At 34.6% G+C, this 21,432-nt stretch overlaps 2 protein-coding genes across 2 annotated transcripts in view; both read right to left on the bottom strand.

Annotated features, from left to right (window-relative positions):
* MDGA2 (MAM domain containing glycosylphosphatidylinositol anchor 2) overlaps positions 1-21,432 on the bottom strand; it is an 811,172-nt gene that overhangs the window by 192,235 nt on the left and 597,505 nt on the right. The window lies entirely within an intron of this gene.
* Positions 14,652-16,028, bottom strand: LOC133085777 (adenosine 5'-monophosphoramidase HINT1-like). Its single transcript, XM_061182951.1, has 2 exons — positions 16,004-16,028; positions 14,652-15,031 (listed from the first exon to the last, which is right to left on the bottom strand). Exons 1-2 carry the CDS (start codon positions 16,026-16,028, stop codon positions 14,652-14,654), a joined length of 405 nt encoding a protein of 134 aa, XP_061038934.1.

The following is a 21,432-nucleotide window of genomic DNA, read 5'->3' on the forward strand; positions in this document are numbered from 1 at the left end:
TTCAACTAATATTGAAATGTTGTTCCTCTTTATTACACAGAGAAAAATTAAGTACAAAGTGATATGAGAATTAGTTATCTTGCTATTTAAATATCTTCATGTCTTTTTAATTCCTTCATTTACTTCTAATTAAAAAAAACAAAGTAAATAATGCTAGCATCTTAGAAATCAGAAAATATGAAACACTAACCACTACCTTCTTGAAGCAGATATATATATATTCTAGGAATTGGCATTAACAAAAAACATGTTTAAAAATGGCTGCATTTTTAAAACCTACATGATTAGATAATTTACTCTTGTAAATATAAACAACTAAATAATTTAGTTAAATAATTTGTTCTTTTTGAAGTGAACCACCAGGGAATGATGCAATTCTAAATAAGCATCATCTAGTAACAATAGGATTGAAAGAAGCTGCAGTATTTATTCACCCTCCATGAGAAAGGACACAGAATAACAGCAATAAGCTCAGCATTTAACATTAATTATGCTCCTATTGTGTGCCAGGCATAGTTAGGGATTTTACATTTTCATTAATTCTCATGACAATCCTAGGATCAAATATTTAATATTAAAATTTAACAAATGAGAACACTGAGAATGAGAGGATAAATACTTTGAACAGAACGCAAATTGAGGCCAATTTATAGCAGGTGGCCAATGTAGAGATATGAACCCTGAAGCAGGCTCCAGTAAAGTATGGTGTCTGGAATGAATAACCTGAGTTAGTACTGGACTCCTCTTGCTCATAATTAGTCTGTTCTTATGGACAAACTGGACCAGTTTTACCTGCCCATCTCTTGGTTACTGTCTCAGGGACAATAAAAAAGAGTCAAGGTAGAAATGCGAGGGAGTAAATAACACATATGTTGCAAATTACCTTATCTATCTGTCTTACATCTTATATGTCTATTTTAAATATCTGTATCTACCTGTATGAGAATAATTCCCGTATACAAGTCAAAACTTCTTATAAGATATACCACTCCAAATAAGTATCCAAATTATGATACATTTATGTGAAATAAATGAAAAGAAATTATACATTAAAAGATTATTTAATGGAATGTTATTATTTGAAATCGGAAGATTTCATATCTTCCAAAAACAAACCACATGACCTTGGCCAAGCTTAAGCACTCTGAGTATGAATTTCTTCATTTTTGAAACTAAGAATTTATACTTTACCAGCTCCAAGGTTATTAGTGTTCTGACTATAGGAACAAACAGTAAAAAGTTAAAGATAGAAGCAGGGTTAATAATAAGTATCTATTTTCTAACTTAACAAGATGAATATTCAAAGATCTTATTACATTAGGCCAGTCTAACAAAAATAGATCCTTGACTAGCTATATATTTTTAAGTTTATCATGCTAGATAGTTCAAAATCTCCCTTGTTAATGTATGTTATTCATTTGTTAGATAAACTTTTCTCCCTATGCAATCAAAATTATAGAAATGTAAACCTCAGTTTCAATCTAGGTAAGTTACAAGTTGATTTTTTAATAAATTTGCTCATTTTAAAATAAACACCAAAGCCTAATTAAAATAAAGTTTATTTTCCATCTTTTCCATGAGGCTTTTAAAATCTTGATTTCAGAGTTAACCCTTTCTTTGCAACTTTCTTGGACAAGAAGGTCTTAAAACTTGTCATAGTTTTTATATACTTCTCTCTCTCTCTCCACATTAAATTTTCCATTCTCTAGAATGCTCTAAATTATTATCATAATTTTTCTGTCAGGAGATTTTGTTTGTTCTCATGAATATCTCTCTGTTTTGCATGTTTATAATGTGAATTGTAACTTTACCCCAAGGTTCTTCCAGTCAATGATTGCAGCCTACTACTATTTTCCAAAAGTCTTGCAAATCCCCAAACCTAAGGACTATTTATTTCTTGACTTAGTTGTTAGTTAATTATCAGACCACTTGATCTGCTAATTAAAAACAATAGACTTTTCTTTGTTTCACCATCTTCTAACTCACCACTTCCAATCAGCAGCTTTGGTTTCTCTATCAAAAATATCTCTCATATCAGCCTATTTCTTTTCATGGCTATAGGTAGCTTTCTCAGTATAAGTCATCCTTACCTCTTCTTGTGACAGTGTCCTAAGTGGTCTTTCTGCTGCCAGTTTAATTCTTCCAGGCCTCCTGCTTCTGTGTCATAAACTTTATCATCATAAATAAAATTATTTTCCTGTAACTATGAAAAACTTCAATCCTCAATGAGTGTGCTCACCATAATACTGCTTTAATTAAAAAAAAAAATAACTGAAAACAGCCTGACAGATTAACTAAAAAAAATTGTGGTACAGTCACATAATAGATTATGATGCAGCCTTTTTAAATGATGATGTAATAGACCCACATTTATTGACAATGATATTTATATTGTTAAGCAAGAAAAACATGCTAGTGAATAGCATGAATAGCTACAACCACTCTTAAAAAGTGAGTAAAACATGTTACTGAGCAGTATGTACAGTATCACATTTTTATATAAAAAAAGACATATGCTAATGACTGATAACAGAGAGTTTCTTAAAGGGAGAATATACATGATTCATCTTTAAACTTGCAGCATCCCACACTCTATTTTACACATAATAGGAACTCAGTAAAAATGTTTATACCAAATGTACAAATTAAGACAGTGAGGCAGTTGAGCACTGATTTATGGAAGAGAACAAGATTTACATGGGGAAAAATGTAGAGGAAAAGAAAGCCCAGAAAGAACTATACCAAAATATTAACAGTGGTTCTCTCTGAGTGTGGGATTATTGGTAAACTTTTTTTTTTTGTATATTGTTCATTTTTCATTCTTGTACAATATGTGCTATGCATATTAGCATATTATAGTCTTCAAGAAGCCCAGAGAAAATTAAAATGTTAATGCAATCTATTATCCAAAGCTCATTTGATGAAAACTCCACTTTTTAATAACAACAAGTGTATCACTCCGGACATGGTATTTTAGAAACATAGTCTTAGAAATGCTCCTCTAGAATCACTCACTCCTACAACACTCATCACTTACAGTTTCACTGACTAGTGAACCTCAGTGCCCTTGCAGTTCTTTCCTGTATTTGGCAAGTCAGGCCCTTGTCTTCTAGCACCCCCTACCTGCCCCGTGTGTTGAGATTCAGTTCAAAGTTACCACTTATGTGATGATACTTTGCCTACCCCTAGGCTGAGTTTGTTGCTCACTCTTCTTGACCACATATTACGTTGTATACCCATTTAACCTGTGCTCGAAGCTTCACCCTGTATCTTCTTCCATGTCGATATCCCTGACCAGATAGCTCCTTGAAGGCACAGAGTGTCTAACTCTATCTCTAAAGCCTGATGCCCTGCTTTCCTGGATGGCACAGACCAGGAAGTCATGAAATAATTGAGGAAGGAAGAGGGGGAGAGAGGGCAAGAGGGTAAGAAGGGAAAAAGATTAAAATCTGTGAATATAAAAGAAATAAATGTAATAGATAAAAATCATGAACATTTAAAAAAAGTAATAACAATGAAATGTAATAATTCTATATAATTAGTAATCCATACAACTAGCAGAATCTCCTCTAAAATATATTGTTAGTATAGATTTCAGATGCAGTAGATCTTCAAATTTGTGAAGGTGTGTGAGAGATAAGAGAGTAAAAAAAGGATTCGTATAGTTTTCCTTTTCTTTCTTCTTTCATTTAAGATTTGGATAGATAAGTTGTAAATTTAAAAAACAAACGAACAGAAAACAAACAAAAGAGCCAATTTGAGGACATGGCATTTAATTTTGTCATGATGTTTTTATGCTCTTCTCTAATCAACTAGATTATTTTTTTCTTAAAATAGTCTCACAATGAAAACGTTAAATTAAGTAGAAAAATTTGAAATGTCTGCACCTTGTGAGATTTATTCATAATGCACTTGCTAGAAAAAAGTCCCTCCTAATAAAAACACAAAGATACATTCTTTGATGTATAGTCTATACACTGTCCTTGCTTTGATTTTTCTTACCTGAAATGCTACTGTAGGAGATGCTATAATCAGAGAAACTTAAAAAAACATGGTATGGCACCAAAACTTCTCATTCCAAACATAAAAAAAATAGACAAGTAATATGAACAAACTGGTTCTCTGTCAACTTTTCCACTGTATCACAGAGTGTAAAATAAAGTAAGTATAGAAAATATAAATGCTTCCATTTCTTCATTGGGAAAGAAGGTGAGGAAATTTAATCTTCAGTTTTTACTCAGAAAATGGCTGGCTTATTTTTCCTTACTCAGAAGAATACAGGGGAAGGTTAGTTCATCTCAACTACATGAGAAAATATCATGCTGTTTGAAACAAAGACATAAGAATATGCTTATTATGAACTTATTGGTTTAAATATGTAAATATGCATAGCGCACTTTAATAGTAGATGTTTAAACAAAAGATATACTTCTTTTAATACATTATAATTTTTTATAATAAACTAAGTAATAAGTAGAATTGTCTCCAGAAGGACAACCAGACTCATATTTTCAAGAATCTTAAAATAAGTATGGCACTAATTTAATCATATTTGAATTTAGGGGGAGAAGTATTTTATAGCACATATGTATGTTCTAGAGTAGAGTGTACAATCTATATTTAAAGCATAAGTAAATAAGACCAAAAATATTGTGTTTATGAAAGTGAACCCCAGAAATCAGAAATCAAGAATTCTCATGCTGACTAGGTATATATAAACACACGTAAAAAAGTTACGACTCAAGTAAATAGTGAATTTGTAGACTCAACTAATCCAAATGAACCAAATTTATTGTATTATTTAACTTTCAAAAACAACAGGTGAGGTAAAAAAAATTATGATAGACTTGACGTGAGTTTCATCCTTGGTGATCTACTGATTGAAACTCCAAGGTTAGCTATATCCTTATTGCAGACCACATAGTTTTAAAGGAAAGATACCTCTATCACACTTGAGTGCTTTCTCAGTGTCCGAGTCAGCAGTTCTCAATTTTTTTTTTCCAACACTTTACAGATTAGCTTTGTAAGCATGAGACTTGCATGTGGATAGTCAGATTTTGAGGTTTTGAAAAATCACAAAATAATTTTACATGGAAGTAAAGAACTGAATAGTTTGCAATTGCAACCACTATCAATGGCACATCAGTAATACCTTCTGATAATGGACTATGGGATAAGTAAGATAAGCCTTTGGTTAAGTGAAATTGTCAGCATCTTGTAACTCCACTCCATTCTCTTCCATTCAATTAAGTATCTTCAATGTAAGTGAGAAAAATATCAATACTGTAATCTGTATTTTAAAACCTCCATACACTAATAGTGGAACTATTCTAATTCTCATGCACCTCATAGCTGATTTGATGAGCACACACTAAGATTTGGAATAACTGCCTTAATACATGGAATTTTTAAGAATAAGTGATCATTGAGAAATATTCATATGATGATATAAGGTAAATTTGAGAATTCCCTTCAACTTAAAAATAATTCTAATCCAAATCTCCAAAATACTTTCTAAACTAATAAGCTTGACCCATTTTCTTAATAATTATATGTCAATTAAAATGTATAGTAAGATGTGCTTGAAAAATATTCAAGGTGACAAAACAAATCCAACAGGCTAAAGACTCCTCATTTACTAATGGATTTGCTCGTATTTGCTTTCTTTTAGAGACCATGACGGGTAACAATATTTGATGAAAGACAGAGACACTCTAGAGCTCATTTCTCATGAAAGGAATGAAGGTTGCCAATGGATACTTCCTGTTTTGTAAAAACACAGAGACAATATGGTGATTTATATGATATGCAGCACATAGAGTATTTTTGCAATTGTTGTCGTTTTAAAATATGCACAACTTCCCTGAGCCAAAGGTTAATATAATAATATATTGCATTGCTGCACTTCCTTCTGAATTATTTTCCCCCGTATAAATGAATCACTAAAATCTAATTGACAAATGCTTCTTCCTCCTCCTAAAAAAATCTTACCATTTCTGAATTAATCTTTCTTAAAGATCCTATTATTCTACCATTCAAATAGCTTTAGTAGCTCCCCATTTTCTAGAACATCTAAATCCCATTGTTTATTTTCCGTTTTACCTGCCAACCCTTATTAAGCCATAGTGCTTCTGTGAAAAGCTCGTTATTCAATTTTGATAGGTCTCTTGGTCTGCTTAACACTTGGCTCATTCCCTACTCCTTGCCTTCCTTCCTTACTGCTTGCTTTCCTTCCTTCACTCCAGGAATGACTTTCCCGTCATAATACCCATCCAATGATTTCCCATTCTGCTAAGACCCAACTGAAACTTCCTGTTCTCTTAAGTCTCCTGATCTCTGTATCTTTTATTCATCCTCCATGTCTCTGAATTATAGTGTATCCGATTTATTCTATCTATGTCATGACAAAATGTCTACTCTTTTACATATGTAGCCAAAACATTCTGAGGTCAGTACTAGGCTTTATCTATTTCCTCAGAAAATAGCTCCCACAACATGTGATATTTTAAAGTATTTTAGAGGTGCTTAATAAACTCATGATTGATTGATGGAGCACCAATCAAGGTTACTAAGCAACCAAAGTAAGAAAACTATTAATGAATAATCACCTCTTGATTATCAAAGGCTTAATTATAAAGTATATAAATTTCAAGATCATTTTCACACATCAACTCTTTCTATTTTTAGTTTAAAAAAACACAAAAACAATAGGTTTTCATAAAGTTAGCACGTATACTAGATTTTAATTTGGGCATAATAATGAAACAGGGAGGTAAAATATTGGAAGTATTTGGTAGTATTGAGTAATTTGTCCATGCTATGGCTTTCCTCTATCATCAATTAAAAAAAAAGGCTAGTTAGCTCTACAACAGACCATTTGGACCCATATTCTAAGACTTGTATTACTTACAGTCTTGTGGGTAAATCATATATGAAATAGGCACTTATTTTTCAACACGCCATCATACCATATGGTAAGCCTACTGTTTTTGTCCATAATATGAATAAGCATAAATACATCTCTTATCATACTCTGTAAATAAAAACTGCCTTTTCTGCACTGACATACACACTTTTTTTTATTGACTCACCTATAATAAATGAGGAGATGCTAATAAAACAGGATTGAAAATGTTTTACAAATCTAGCTATAGAGAAAGAAGAAAGCATGTATTAAAAACAAATGTGAGGTTAAAATAGCACGGTGTTTGCATTTTGAAATTCTTAGGGGAAATGTGCATGCACACACATACACACATACCCATACATACACACATGCACAATCCTTATTTTTTAAAGAGTTATAGAAAATCTTATTACAATGGTATTGTTAGTTATTTGAAACATATGGGGAGAGGCAGGATCCTGAAGCGTAGCAACTCTGGAGAGTTTAGTATTAGAAGATGGAGGACATGCAGTGCCATTCAATCAGGAAAACAGGTTTGACAGGCAACAGTTATGGCTGTTCCAATTTCCCTCTCCCAGCAGGTGTTGCTATGGCACAGGAATAGCCTCTGCGGGATTCAGTGGAACATAAAGTGTAAGATGAAAGAGCAAAAGAGAAAATCATTCTTTGAGTGGCATTCATATTTTCTCTGCTACACAAGCTACAAGGCCAGTTGCAAATAAATACAGGTTCTATTCTTGCTGCCTCATAAACAGATAAATGAAGGGGACCTTAAGCTGGGGTTGCTTATGCAGCATTTGCTTAAGTTTAGTTTTCAAGTATCTTGAATTGCTATGATCTTCACATAATTTGGTTTGCTAACTTGAGCTTATAGTAAAATATTTTCTAGAATCATTAATGTAAATCTATATCAACAAGACAATTTTTTACTGACATTTTTGGGAAAAGATGTGAAAGCATACCTTTTTTCTGAGTTTAACCTCCCTTTCCTGACTTATTGTATGTGTTTCTCGTGTACTGAAATACAGAAATGAACGACGGTCACTGACTAATTATGTAAAGTCTCGCATGTGAAAAACTTGTTTTCTTTGAGACAACTAAATAAAAAAACAGGACCAAGATAATTCTGCTTGCTAGTGACTCGAATTATGTTAACATTTTAGCAAGCTAGGAATCTGAACTAGACTGAGAAGACCTTGCTTTTTTCTGTAATAAGAAAGGAGATACTATAATAGTCAAAACCTCGAAGTGCTAAGATCTTTAATTACTAAGATATGACCAGGTCATTTGATGAAAAGATAATCAATCTATAATCATTTCTGGGAAATAGGGGACCAATTCCTCAACTTAACTCTCTACTGTTAATCAAGTTCCATTTCATGTTTGGTATATATTTTTTTCAATAATTCAGAGTAAAGGTGGAAAACTATAGTTAATTGGGTATAAACAATTGATTAAGAATTTAAAGTTGAAAAGTTGAATACCACATTCTATACATGCATTATACAGACTAAAGGTAACAAACAGGAAAGAGTCCTATAGCTTAAAAGTTAGCTCAGAGATTCCCAAATTCCTGGAATCCTGATATTCCATTACACATTTGTGTTCTTGCCTACTCACTCTTGAAAATGGTGCCATGATTTATCCAAATATATTTAAATGTGTGTATAAATGCACTATCCCCTAAATTAACATTATGGGAGTAACAAAAGCAGAACTGCATGTATGAAAACTTATGCCCTAGGCTGGAGCTATTACCGATTCATTTTAATACACATTTTTGAGCCCCTCAAATAGGTAAATATGCTTAAGACTGCGGGCAAGAGAGATAAATTAGACCTTTAACTACCTTTAAAACTTTCAGTATGCATTATGGAAGCTGATAAACAGGGAGAATTCTCAGTAACTGATAACTGCTCACAATCATTTTTAAATCAGAAGGTCTTTTTTAATTGACATGTATAGTCTGGAAGAGTTGTAAGTGTACAAGATTAGAAATTTGACTTGGACACAGGGCCTAACCACTTACTAGCTGTGCAATCTTGGATTGTCTTAATCTGTTTTCTCATCAGCAAATAAGGCTGAGGAAAAGGAGAATTTAATGAGAATTTAAAGATAAAATGGCATAATGCACATTACAGCATCCTCTGAAGTGTAAAGTATTTCAAGTTGTGTAATATACTTGTAAAGAGCAAGGTTCAGGTCTGGCAGCCTAGATTCAGATCTTAGCTCTACCACCTATTAGCTGCATGACCTCAGGAGAGTTATCTGGCCAGTATCTCTCAGTTTAAGTAAAGTGAATATAATAGTACCTACTTCAATTTTCTTTTTTTAGAATTAAGCAGTATAATACACATAAAATCTTGAACACAAGGTCTCTCATATAGTAAACACTCAGTATATGTTACTTATTATATTTTCTCCTCAATGTCTTTTATTATGGTGATATCAATGACTGTATTTTATTGTTCTGCATATATTTCTATATTGAGGGCAAATATTTTGTTTTATTCATACCTGTGATGTCTCAAGTACTGAACATGGGTACACATAGGGTCAACAAAATATTTTATAAATTTGATATATATATATATCATTACCATTGTCAGCTGTCTTGGAAATATGCGTTCATTTCAGATGAGGACACTATTTGAAGAAGATAACATTTTGGAAAGGACAGGAGTGAACCTTTTTAATCTGAGTAGTCAGAGGCATCCCCCAAAGCCATCCAAGGAAAGAAGGTGCAGATTTCTGCCATTAGCTATAATAATTTGAACTGTGTGTTTGGACTGTATTATAAAATGGCACATAATACAGATATCCTAGCGCCCATTCTATTCCTATGAAGTAATGAGGTTTGGACATTCCTCAATACATCTCTCTCTCTCTTATGAAGATGACAAAATGTCACTGCTGTACATTTTCACAAAGGTCAGGGTGTTGCCATGAAAACTGGGAACCAATAAGTAAAAAGGAACTGTCTGATCATGTTAATTATGTGATTGCTTTCCTGTGGGTGAAGGAATTCTAAATTAAAAGGATAAGCTATAAATTATATATCAGAAGTGCAATGAAAGCATAGCAAAAGAAAGATGCTTTAAAGAAATCCACAATTTATTTTATTTTCTAGAGGAGGGGTCCCCAATCCCTGAGTAGTCGTGGACCGGTACTGGTCCGTGGCCTGTTGGGGAACCGGGCCACACAGCAGGAGGTGAGCAGCGGGCGGGCGAGCGAGCGAAGCTTCATCGGCCGCTCCCCATCTCTCGCATTACCGCCTGAACCATCCGGCCCCCTCCTCCCCGCACCACGCCCAGTCTGTGGAGTAATTGTCTTCCACGAAAACTGTCCCTGGTGCCAAAAAGGTTGGGGACCACTATTCTAGAGCAACTGTTGCTCACAGTGATAAACTCTTCAATGCCTAATGGCTAGAAAAATCAATTTACTTCTATTATAAAAAGGCCATTTGTCTCCTTGTAGAATCCATCTGACATTGTTTGGCCTCTTATACATGATAACTCTGAACGATGCCTGTGGTTTACAAATTCCCTAATTAAATCACTGATTATGCACTACTGAATATGCCTTATCCTGTGGAAACAGACACTATCACCATTTTAATAAACATTTTGACATAAAACGAAGCTGGCTCTTTCATGCTTTGTTAAGAGCAAAGTGAAATAACCAGTGAACACAATGTTCCATCAACAGATCAGGACCACATGTTCTTTAGAGCAAATGAGGTTTAATTAACAGATCCATCAGCAGAGAACTGGTCAGTTAAAACATAGGAGAAGGGTTTTCTTATAACACATGGACACTTTATTAACAAATATTCTACAAATGCATGATTGTATTTTATGATCCATTCTGCCAGTCTGTAGAAGTATAGAATGCTACAGTAAAAATATGGGCCTAATTTTAAAACCACATAAAAACTCATATAACGTCATTGATTGGAATGATATATAACTCATTCTAAGCTAACAAGTGTGTGAATAGAGTTTAGTACCATTTTATTAATATAGTTTTAGATTCCATTTTATTCCTAAGCAAGGATATTTCCGTTTAAATGTCAACTAAATACATTTTGTTTACAAGTACTATTTAGATAGTCTTGGTGAAAGTGGACTACTTATGTTTCATTTATAGTGAACTGTAATTCATACTAAATGCATTTTAGAGTGCAGACATTTGAACTTGTCATTTTATTATTTCTACTTCATGTATTTAAATTACCAATATATTTCATACTGTGCATAGAAGCTTTTCTTAAAGTGCAATGATATGCTTTTAATTTCACATCTTTTTAAATCTCATCATTATTATGGTAGAACATCCCTAAAATTTGGGAAATTCTGATGTATTTACCTGATTTATTTATGTACTCAGAGGAATCTGGTGTCCTCAGTTCTTCCCTTCCCCTGCAAACTATTGTCTTGTCTCCTTATCTAAAGCTTTCAGTTCTGAGCCTAGGCTGTCTCTTAGGCTGACTTTCACCCAAGAGGACCACCCAGGCTCCAATTCTTTAGTCAGAAAGGTAAGAAGGCAGACATGCCATGATTTGGGTTTCCTGAAATGGATTCACTTAACAAAAATATTTACATTTCTCACAGCTTATCCCTGGAGTCTGAAATCTCATTACGTGTGCTTGCTCCGTTGAGAAGCTGTGTGTTTTGTGTAAAGAACCTGGGTTTTGCAGTCAGAATTGACCTATGTTCAACACTTTGAAATGCATCAGCATATGCTAATGCTTTGCTTCTTAAATTGGGTGTGGTTATATATGTGTGTAAACTATTTAAGCTTCATGCTTACAATTCATGCATTTTTCTGTTTTTGTTACGTTGCTATAAAAGTTAAAAAAAAATACTTCACCATAGACAATGTGATCTACACTTGCGTGCTGCAAGTTTTAATGTATAGACTAGGGTTACTTTAATATGTAATTCATGCCACTCAGGAGTACACATCCCTAGATGTGGTTAGGCAGCATTTTAAAGACACAAACCCTGGGTCCACTCTTCTCAGGAAGCTAGAACGAGACAAGTATCATCATGTTGAGTTGCCCTAGAGAATTTTTAACCTAGCATAACGCTGAAAGTGGTCTCCTTTGGTGAAATGAATATTGCTCAATCTATGCACCTAGGTTAGAATAGGGTAAGGCCATGCCCCATTTTAGTGAGAGGAATATGAGATGGGCAAATGGGACCTGACATCCTAACACTCTTTGAAGTGGTATTCTCAGAGTAGGGGAGAGTGTTGGGCCCCACTATCAACCCAACACATGGTCACATGAACCAACTAGAATATTACCTGAATTCCTTTTAGAATATTTTAATACCTGCCTAAAGTGATCTTTTGATGCAAGGCCCTTGTCAAAGGCCATAACTGAATATCAGAATCACCTGCGATAGTAAAGGGACATACCCATGTAACGTAAGATGCTGCAAGCTTATACTGAATTTGGAATCTGAGACTGTAAACTTGAATCAGGTTATGGTTATAGGAAGTGAACAAGTACCTAAGCTTTGGGATCCCATTTCCCTCTCTATAAATGGAAGGCACTAGGTAATCTATAAATGTCCTCAGTATTTAAAAATGATGCCAATAACTGAGACATTTAGAAATCTTTTTAAAATGTTTTACAAAATAGGTATATGGGGACCTGCTCCAATAATCTTTTATTTTTATTTAAAAATAGATATTCAGAATTCATAAATATCCTCAAATTGTGCCACCAAAATCTTAATTGTAATGATTTTCTCAATTTATTTAATCTCTTTGTTAAGCTCACTGATATCCCACAATGAAGGATGAAAAATTAAGACTGTAAAAACTAATGAGGTCCTTTTTATATATTAAAATGAATTCATTTGTAAGCAGATTTTCAGGGGAAAGTCCTTTGCACTAATGGTAGTTCTAACTTCTATTTTGGAGCTATTGTAAGAAATAGCTTTAAGACATTCCAAACTGTAAAATGAAACCTAGTCACTACAAACAAATTATATCACTATAATAATTGTTCTATCTAATGCCAGAAATCTAGGATTCTAGATCTTTTGCTATCACATAGACCAAAACGGCGATCAAACTGTTAGTCTATGGATCTAGTCTCTATGACTACTTCTATTTATTTCTCTGTTCTTCAATTGATAATGGTAGCTTGGTAGTGTCATCTAAAAATGACATACAAATTCCAAGTGTTATCATAATCATATCAGTAGTGAATCTAATACCACTCCCCACATCTCTATCTTCTCCTCTAGTCAAGAGATGCAGAGTGAGTCCTGGTATTGTAGCTTTAAATAATATACCCTGATTTACATCCATTCTCAACTATAAGTTTGATGGAGACATTTATTCTTCATCAGTTAATGAATATAATTTTCATAATTCTTTCTTTAACTTGTGTAAGTTATTGCTAGTTATTATAATATTAAGTGCAAATTATGGAACTAATTGTGTTCAGTCCTCTGGATTAGAAGAATCTCTATTCAGTCATTTAAAATTCAAATAGCTTCCATGTCCCCATTGCTTGCATTTATAAGTGGATGAAGGGTATAGGAAACATAAATTGGGCATTCTTTCCTATTTCTCATTGACCTGCTCTTATCTCAATGTAATCTGGGAATTTCAAAAAGTGTTTAATTCTGCCAAGTGAAGGAAATCCTCAACACATGACACAGTAATTAGACAACAGCTAATTAACCACTGTTAAACTATGGCTTGTAAGGTAGAATCTTGGTTCTGATATTTGGGGAAGAAAGTGCTGGATATTTTAAGATGATAATTGGAGGAAAATCATAAATCTGATATTATTTTCATAATTAGATAGATTCAGTTTTATGAGAAAATTCAATATAAAAACATGATTAATGTTTATTCAACTACTACAGAAAATAGAGAATTAATTTAATGCAGCCAATCTTTGCATTTATGCTCTCCCCAAAAATAAGCAGTATAAATACTGATATAATTTATGCTTCTCAAAACAACTTATAACTTCCTGACAAGGCCAACTAAAAATGTTTCAAATATCCTTCTCACTTTTGTAAATGATCCAATTGAAAAGAGAATTAGTGTAATTGTTACTGTCTGTAAATCTTTCTCTCATTCTCTCTCTCTTATTTTCTCTCTCCTTCCTACCCACCTTCCCTCCTTCAATTCCCAATCCTTTCACTTGAAGAAATATAAGAGCTCACTTCCACTATCAAATTCCATGCATCAATATTACCTGAAAGAGTAATTGAAACAAATATTACCTGAAAGAGTAATTGAAACAAAAGTACCTGAAACAAATATAATCTTCACATGCTGATGAAAAGGTACTGAAGGCTCTAAAGATGCTGTAAATACAGGAAGTTTTCCACTGGATATTCCCCTCTTTCATTTGGTTTCCACTGACCACTCTTTTTCCATTTTCTTCATGGTTTCTGCTTTTTCCACCACATCCTTGGACATTTTGTTTGTTTGTTTTTGCTTCATACTGTCTTCTTGGATAAGCTCACCCACTTCTAATTAAGGCAACTGCTTGTGAAGTCCATGTTCTACTTCTGACCTTTCTCTCGATTATTAAACCCTTTTTTTTTTTTGGACCATACAACAATCTTTTATTATGTATGGGTTTTTAAAATTATTTCTGCAATCTCTCCATACACAGGCAAAAAAATAAAAGTATTGTTTAGCATACTGGAACTTGCAAACTTGATCACTGAATAGAGAAGGGAAAATTATCCCTACAACACGCTTAACCAGGAGGCCAATTCATCTGCCGGCCTCCAAGAACATGGAGATGAACACGATAGACAGACTGTCCCCCATCTGAACCTTCATTCACCACCATTTGATAACCCTTCTTCAGGCCCAGATCAGCAGCACATTTCTTGCCAACAATCATTAAATGTCCAAGAAGACTTTCACCATTATCTTCTGCTGCAGAAATCTGGGATGTATGTTTCTTGGGTATCACCAGAAAATGTGTTGGTGCTTGAGGGGAAATGTCATGGAAAGCGAGACACTGGTCATCCTCATGAATGATTTTGGCTGGAATTTCCTTGTGAATGATCTTCCCAAAAATCGTGTCACCACCAGGCCAGGCAGCCTGAGCCTTAGCCCAAACCCTACTTTCTAATTGATCACCAGAAACTTGAGAATGTCTTACCAACTTTTCAAGTACACCTAATCCCAAACCAATCTGTCCTCTCAAACCTTTCCTTCAGTCCCTCATTCAGACCTAACATGCCTCAGAATGTGGCATTACCATATTCTGAACTGAAGTATAACATTTTGGAATCATAGAAGCGTAACACACTTTGGGAGGACAGGAAGAACTCATCTAAGCAAATGGCTTTCAACTGTATGTTTTGAATACTTTGTGCACATGTATGTGTTTGTGAACTTAAGTCAGAATCCCCTGTCCAAATTTAATCGTAGATAGAAGTTCTATATATAAAAGAGAGATATATTTTGTTCTATGTGAAATGGCAAGGGAAATAAAAAAGGGTAAAATTCTCATCTGGTTACTTCCCTTCCCCGCGCAGTTCAGTAGACCCTGAGAATAGTTTTTAAAAATCTCTAGTTGCCATTGGAACACCATTTAGAAATCAGTTACCCAGCTGATCCCTTTATTCTACAGATGGAAAGCTCTGGGGTCCAGCCAGACATAAGGTTGCAATGCTATTAAGTGGTAAAATTGGGCCTGGACCCAAGTCCAGGGCTCTGCACACACTAAGCTGCCTGATGTCAATCAGGCACTCTCCCAATTGACTTGAGAGCATTGGTCACTGACTTAACTGCCCCTTAACGAGGTTGTGAGTGTCCCTCAGCACCTCATCTGATTCCTATCAACCTCTTCAGCTGAATAAATTGTCTCCCCCCCAACCTGACCACCACACACACACTCTAATGGGCAGACTCTTTTTTTCTTATATTCATTTTTTTCCACTCTATTTCCTCGTACTCTTTGTTAAAAGTATCCTAAAGCCGTGGTGGAGAGAAAAGGAACTAAGATGTAAAGCGGTTACCTGACTTCTCAGATGTAGTTTATGAGCGAGTCTCATTCCTCTTCTACCAGCTAAGCCTTCTGTATCTTTCCCTCACCTGACACATCCATAAAGTAATACATATCTCCACTGCTTTAATTTACTTCCTAATAAAAATTTTCTGCCTCCTCTCTCACATCATCGCTAACTGACTCACTGAACACCTCCTCACAATGCAAAGGTAGTCTACAACGTTGGGAAAACAGAGGAAAAGTTTTCTTTGCCCAACTGACTGATTGTGAAGCTTCTGAAATGTCTTCTGAAACTCTCTTCTATTTCTCCACCGTCTTTCCTCTGTCTCTTTTTGGAACACTGCAGATTCATCCAATGATAGGCCCTCCTGACACCAATCTGATTATGCTGCTACCTTGACAAAATTCTGTGGTCGTTCTTGACTGTGTGAAGGAGATCTAATTAATTCATTTCCTCCTAAGATCTAGTGCCAAATAATCCCCATTCTTAATCCAGCTCAGATGCCGCCTGCTCTATGGAACTTTTGCTGAATAGATTCAATAATTTCATCCTGTAGGCTTCTATATCACTCTGATAGTTTATAAAGCAAATACTTGACTTTATCTGTTAATAGAAATTTTCAAGTGTATGGGATATAAAATCCATGAACTAGACCCTATACATTTTTATTTCTTCCTATAGTCCCTTTCCTATAGTGGTTGTTTAATAAATACTTTGGGGGGTTGAATGTGCACTAAATTTCATGAGTTAATCCCAGAATTGTGGATGACAGCTCTACCTAATTTCTCTTTACCATATTGGAACACTTGGCATTATTCCTACTTGAATCGTCAGTTAACCTTGCCTCTCAAATTTAAATTTTCAACCGCAATCTTCCTCCGCTAAGAACAGATTATTTAAGGCTGAGGGCTTGTGAAATAAAGGTCAGATACACCAAATGGAAGGAAAAAAATACCAGTGACGTAAGCTGTAAATACTGTGTTCATCTCTTGTGGTAGGTTTCCTATTTTTATTAAGAAAACCTCAGACGTTTTAGGAAGTCTCTGTAAACTGCTCACATTTGATTTAACATACCTTTATTTTGTGTAATTTTAGCAATTTCTCTCCTAGGTCATTTAGCATATTCTAATGGGGCATTTGGTAAGCCTTCTGGAGGTATCTTTACTCTGAAAATATTCAAGCATGGATTTTTGACTGTTTGAATGATTGATATCAATAGGGCACTAGACTTTAGCTCCAAACAGTCTTCATCAATGCTACCTGAGGCTAAACGATAAAAACAATAATAATACAAACAATAATAGCTGATGTAGACAACTGACATTTTCTCAAACTTAATTTAGTGTGAGTATAACCATTTTTAGAAAACTTTGCTACTTTTCTTTCATAATATATGTTTTTTGGCTTTTCATCTGTTTTTTTTTAAAATTTTTGAATGTTTTTTATTTATTTTTTTATACAGCAGGTTCTTATTAGGCATCAATTTATACACATCAGTGTATACATGTCAATCCTAATCGCCCAATTCATCACACCACCACCCCCACCCCCTCACAGCTTCCCTCCTTGGTGTCCATATGTTTGTTCTCTACATCTGTGTCTCAATTTCTGCCCTGCAAACCGATTCACCTGTACCATTTTTCTGGGTTCCACATATATGCGTTAATACACGATATTTGTTTTTCTCTTTCTGACTTACTTCACTCTGTATGACAGTCTCTAGATCCATCCACGCCTCAACAAATGACCCAATTTCGTTCCTTTTTATGGCTGAGTAATATTCCATTGTATATATGTACCACATCTTCTTTATCCATTCATCTGTCGATGGGCATTTAGGTTGCTTCCATGACCTGGCTATTGTAAAGACTGCTGCAATGAACATTAGGATGCATGTGTCTTTTTGAATTGTGGTTTTCTCTGGGTATATGCCCAGTAGTGGGATTGCTAGATCATATGGTAATTCTATTTTTATTTTTTAAGGAACCTCCATACTGTTCTCCATAGTGGCTGTATCAGTTTACATCCCCACCAACAGTGCAAGAGGGTTCCCTTTTCTCCACACCCTCTCCAGCATTTGTTGTTTGTAGATTTTCTGATGAAGCCCATTCTAACTGGTGTGAGGTGATACCTCATTGTAGTTTTGATTTGCATTTCTCTAATAATTAGTGATGTTGAGCAGCTTTTCATGTGTTTCTTGGCCATCTGTATGTCTTCTTTGGAGAAATGTCTATTTAGGTCTTCTGCCCATTTTTGGATTGGGTTGTTTGTTTTTTTGATATTGAGCTGCATGAGCTGCTTGTAAATTTTGGAGATTAAATCTTTGTCAGTTGCTTCAATTGCAAATATTTTCTCCCATCCTGAGGGTTGTCTTTTGGTCTTATTTATGGTTTCCTTTGCTGTGCAAAAGCTTTTAAGTTTCATTAGGTCCCATTTGTTTATTTTTGTTTTTATTTCCATTACTCTAGGAGGTGGATCAAAAAAGATCTTGTTGTGATTTATGTCAAAGAGTGTTCTTCCTATGTTTTCCTCTAAGAGTTTTATAGTGTCCAGTCTTACATTTAGGTATCTAATCCATTTTGAGTTTATTTTTGTGTATGGTGTTAGGAAGTGTTCTAATTTCATTCTTTTACATGTAGCTGTCCAGTTTTCCCAGCACCACTTGTTGAAGAGACTGTCTTTTCCCATTGTATATCCTTGCCTCCTTTGTCATAGATTAGTTGACCATAGGTGTATGGGTTTACCTCTGGGCTTTCTATCTTGTTCCATTGATCTATGTTTCTGTTTTTGTGCCAGTACTATATTGCCTTGATTACTGTAGCTTTGTAGTATAGTCTGAAGTCAGGGAGTCTGATTCCTCCAGCTCCGTTTTTTTCCCTCAAGACTGCTTTGGCTATTCGGGGTCTTTTGTGTCTCCATACAAATTTTAAGATTTTTTGTTCTAGTTCTGTAAAAAATGCCATTGGTAATTTGATAGGGATTGCATTGAATCTGTAGTTTGCTTTGGGTAGTATAGTCATTTTCACAATATTGATTTCCAATCCAAGAGCATGGTATATCTCTCCATCTATTTGTATCATCTTTAATTTCTTTCATCAGTGTCTTATAGTTTTCTGCATACAGGTCTTTTGTCTCCCTAGGAAGGTTTATTCCTAGGTATTTTATTCTTTTTCTTGCAGTGGTAAATGGGAGTGTTTCCTTAATTTCTCTTTCAGATTTTTCATCATTAGTGTATAGGAATGCAAGAGATTTCTGTGCATTAATTTTGTATCCTGCTACTTTACCAAATTCGTTGATTAGCTCTAGTACTTTTCTGGTAGCATCTTTAGGATTCTCTATGTATAGTATCATGTTATCTGCAAACAGTGACAGTTTTACTTCTTCTTTTCCTATCTGTATTCCTTTTATTTCTTTTTCTTCTCTGATTGCCATGGCTAGGACTTCCAAAAGTATGTTGAATAACAGCGGTGAGAGTGGACATCCTTGTCTTGTTCCTGATCTTAGAGGAAATGCTTTCCGTTTTTCACCATTGAGAATGTTTGCTGTGGGTTTCTCGTATATGGCCTTTATTATGTTGAGGTAGGTTCCCTCTATGCCCACTTTCTGGAGAGTTTTTTATCATATAATGGGTGTTGAATTTTGTCAAAAGCTTTTTCTGCATCTATTGAGATGATCATATGGTTTTTATTCTTCAATTTATTAATATGGTGTATCACATAGATTGATTTTCGTATATTGAAGAATCCTTGCATCCCTGGGATAAATCCCACTTGATCATGGTGTATGATCCTATTAATATGTTGTTGGATTCTGTTTGCTAGTATTTTGTTGAGGATTTTTGCATCTATATTCATCAGTGATATTGGTCTGTAATTTTCTTTTTTTTTGTAGTATCTTTGTCTGGTTTTGGTATCAGGGTGATGGTGGCCTCATAGAACGAGTTTGGGAGTGTTCCTTCCTCCGCAATTTTTTGGAAGAGTTTGAGAAGGATGGGTGTTAGCTCTTCTCTAAATGTTTGATAGAATTCACCTGTGAAGCCATCTGGTCCTGGACTTTTGTTTGTTGGAAGATTTTTAATCACAGTTTCAATTTCATTACTTGTGCTTGGTCTGTTCATATTTTCTATTTCTTCCTGGTTCAGTCTTGGAAGGTTATACCTATCTAAGAATTTGTCCATTTCTTCCAGGTTGTCCATTTTGTTGGCATAGAGTTGCTGGTAGTAGTCTCTTAGGATGCTTTGTATTTCTGCGGTGTCTGTTGTAACTTCTCCTTTTTCATTTCTAATTTTATTGATTTGAGTCCTCTCCCTCTTTTTCTTGATGAGTCTTGCTAATGGTTTATCAATTTTGTTTATCTTCTCAAAGAACCAGCTTTTAGTTTTATTGATCTTTGCTACTGTTTTGTTTCTATTTCATTTATTTCTGCTCTGATCTTTATGATTTCTTTCCTTCTGCTAATTTTGGGTTTTGTTTGTTCTTGTTTCTCTAGGTGTAAGGTTAGATTGTTTGTTTGAGATTGTTCTTGTTTCTTGAGGTAGGCTTGTACAGCTATAAACTTCCATCTTAGAACTGCTTTTGCTGCATCCCATAGGTTTTGGATTGTCATGTTTGCATTGTCATTTGTCTAGGTATTTTTTGATTTCCTCTTTGATTTCTTCAGTGATCTCTTGGTTATTTAGTAACGTAGTGTTTAGCCTCCATGTGTTTGTGTTTTTTATGTTTTTTCCCCTGTAATTCATTTCTAATCTCATAGCATTGTGGTCAGAAAAGATGCTTGATATGATTTCAATTTTCTTAAATTTACTGAGGCTTGATCTGTGAGCCAAGATGTGATCTATCCTGGAGAATGTTCCGTGTGCACTTGAGAAGGAAGTTTAATCTGCTGTTTTTGGATGGAATGTCCTATAAATATCAATTAAATCTATCTGGTCTATTGTGTCATTTAAAGCTTCTGTTTCCTTATTTATTTTCATTTTGGATGATCTGTCCATTGGTGTAAGTGAGGTGTTAAAGTCCCCCACTATTATTGTGTTACTGTCGATTTCCTCTTTTACAGCTGTTAGCAGTTGCCTTATGTATTGAGGTGCTCCTATGATGGGTGCATATATATTTATAATTGTTATACCTTCTTCTTGGATTGATCCCTTGATCATTATGTAGTGTCCTTCCTTGTCTCTTGTAACATTCTTTATTTTAAAGTCTATTTTATCTGATATGAGTATAGCTACTCCAGCTTTCTTTTGATTTCCATTTGCATGGAATGTCTTTTTCCATCCCCTCACTTTCAGTCTATATGTGTCCCTAGGTCTGAAGTGGGTCTCTTGTAGACAGCATATATATGGGTCTTGTTTTTGTATCCATTCAGCAAGCCCGTGTCTTTTGGTTGGAGCATTTAATCCATTCACGTTTAAGGTAATTATCGATATGTATGTTCCTATGACCATTTTCTTATTTGTTTTGGGCTTGTTTTTGTAGGTCCTTTTCTTCTCTTGTGTTTCCCACTTAGAGAAGTTCC

Source organism: Eubalaena glacialis, chromosome 2 (genome assembly GCF_028564815.1).
Source record: "Eubalaena glacialis isolate mEubGla1 chromosome 2, mEubGla1.1.hap2.+ XY, whole genome shotgun sequence".
Taxonomy (NCBI): Eukaryota; Metazoa; Chordata; class Mammalia; order Artiodactyla; family Balaenidae; genus Eubalaena; species Eubalaena glacialis.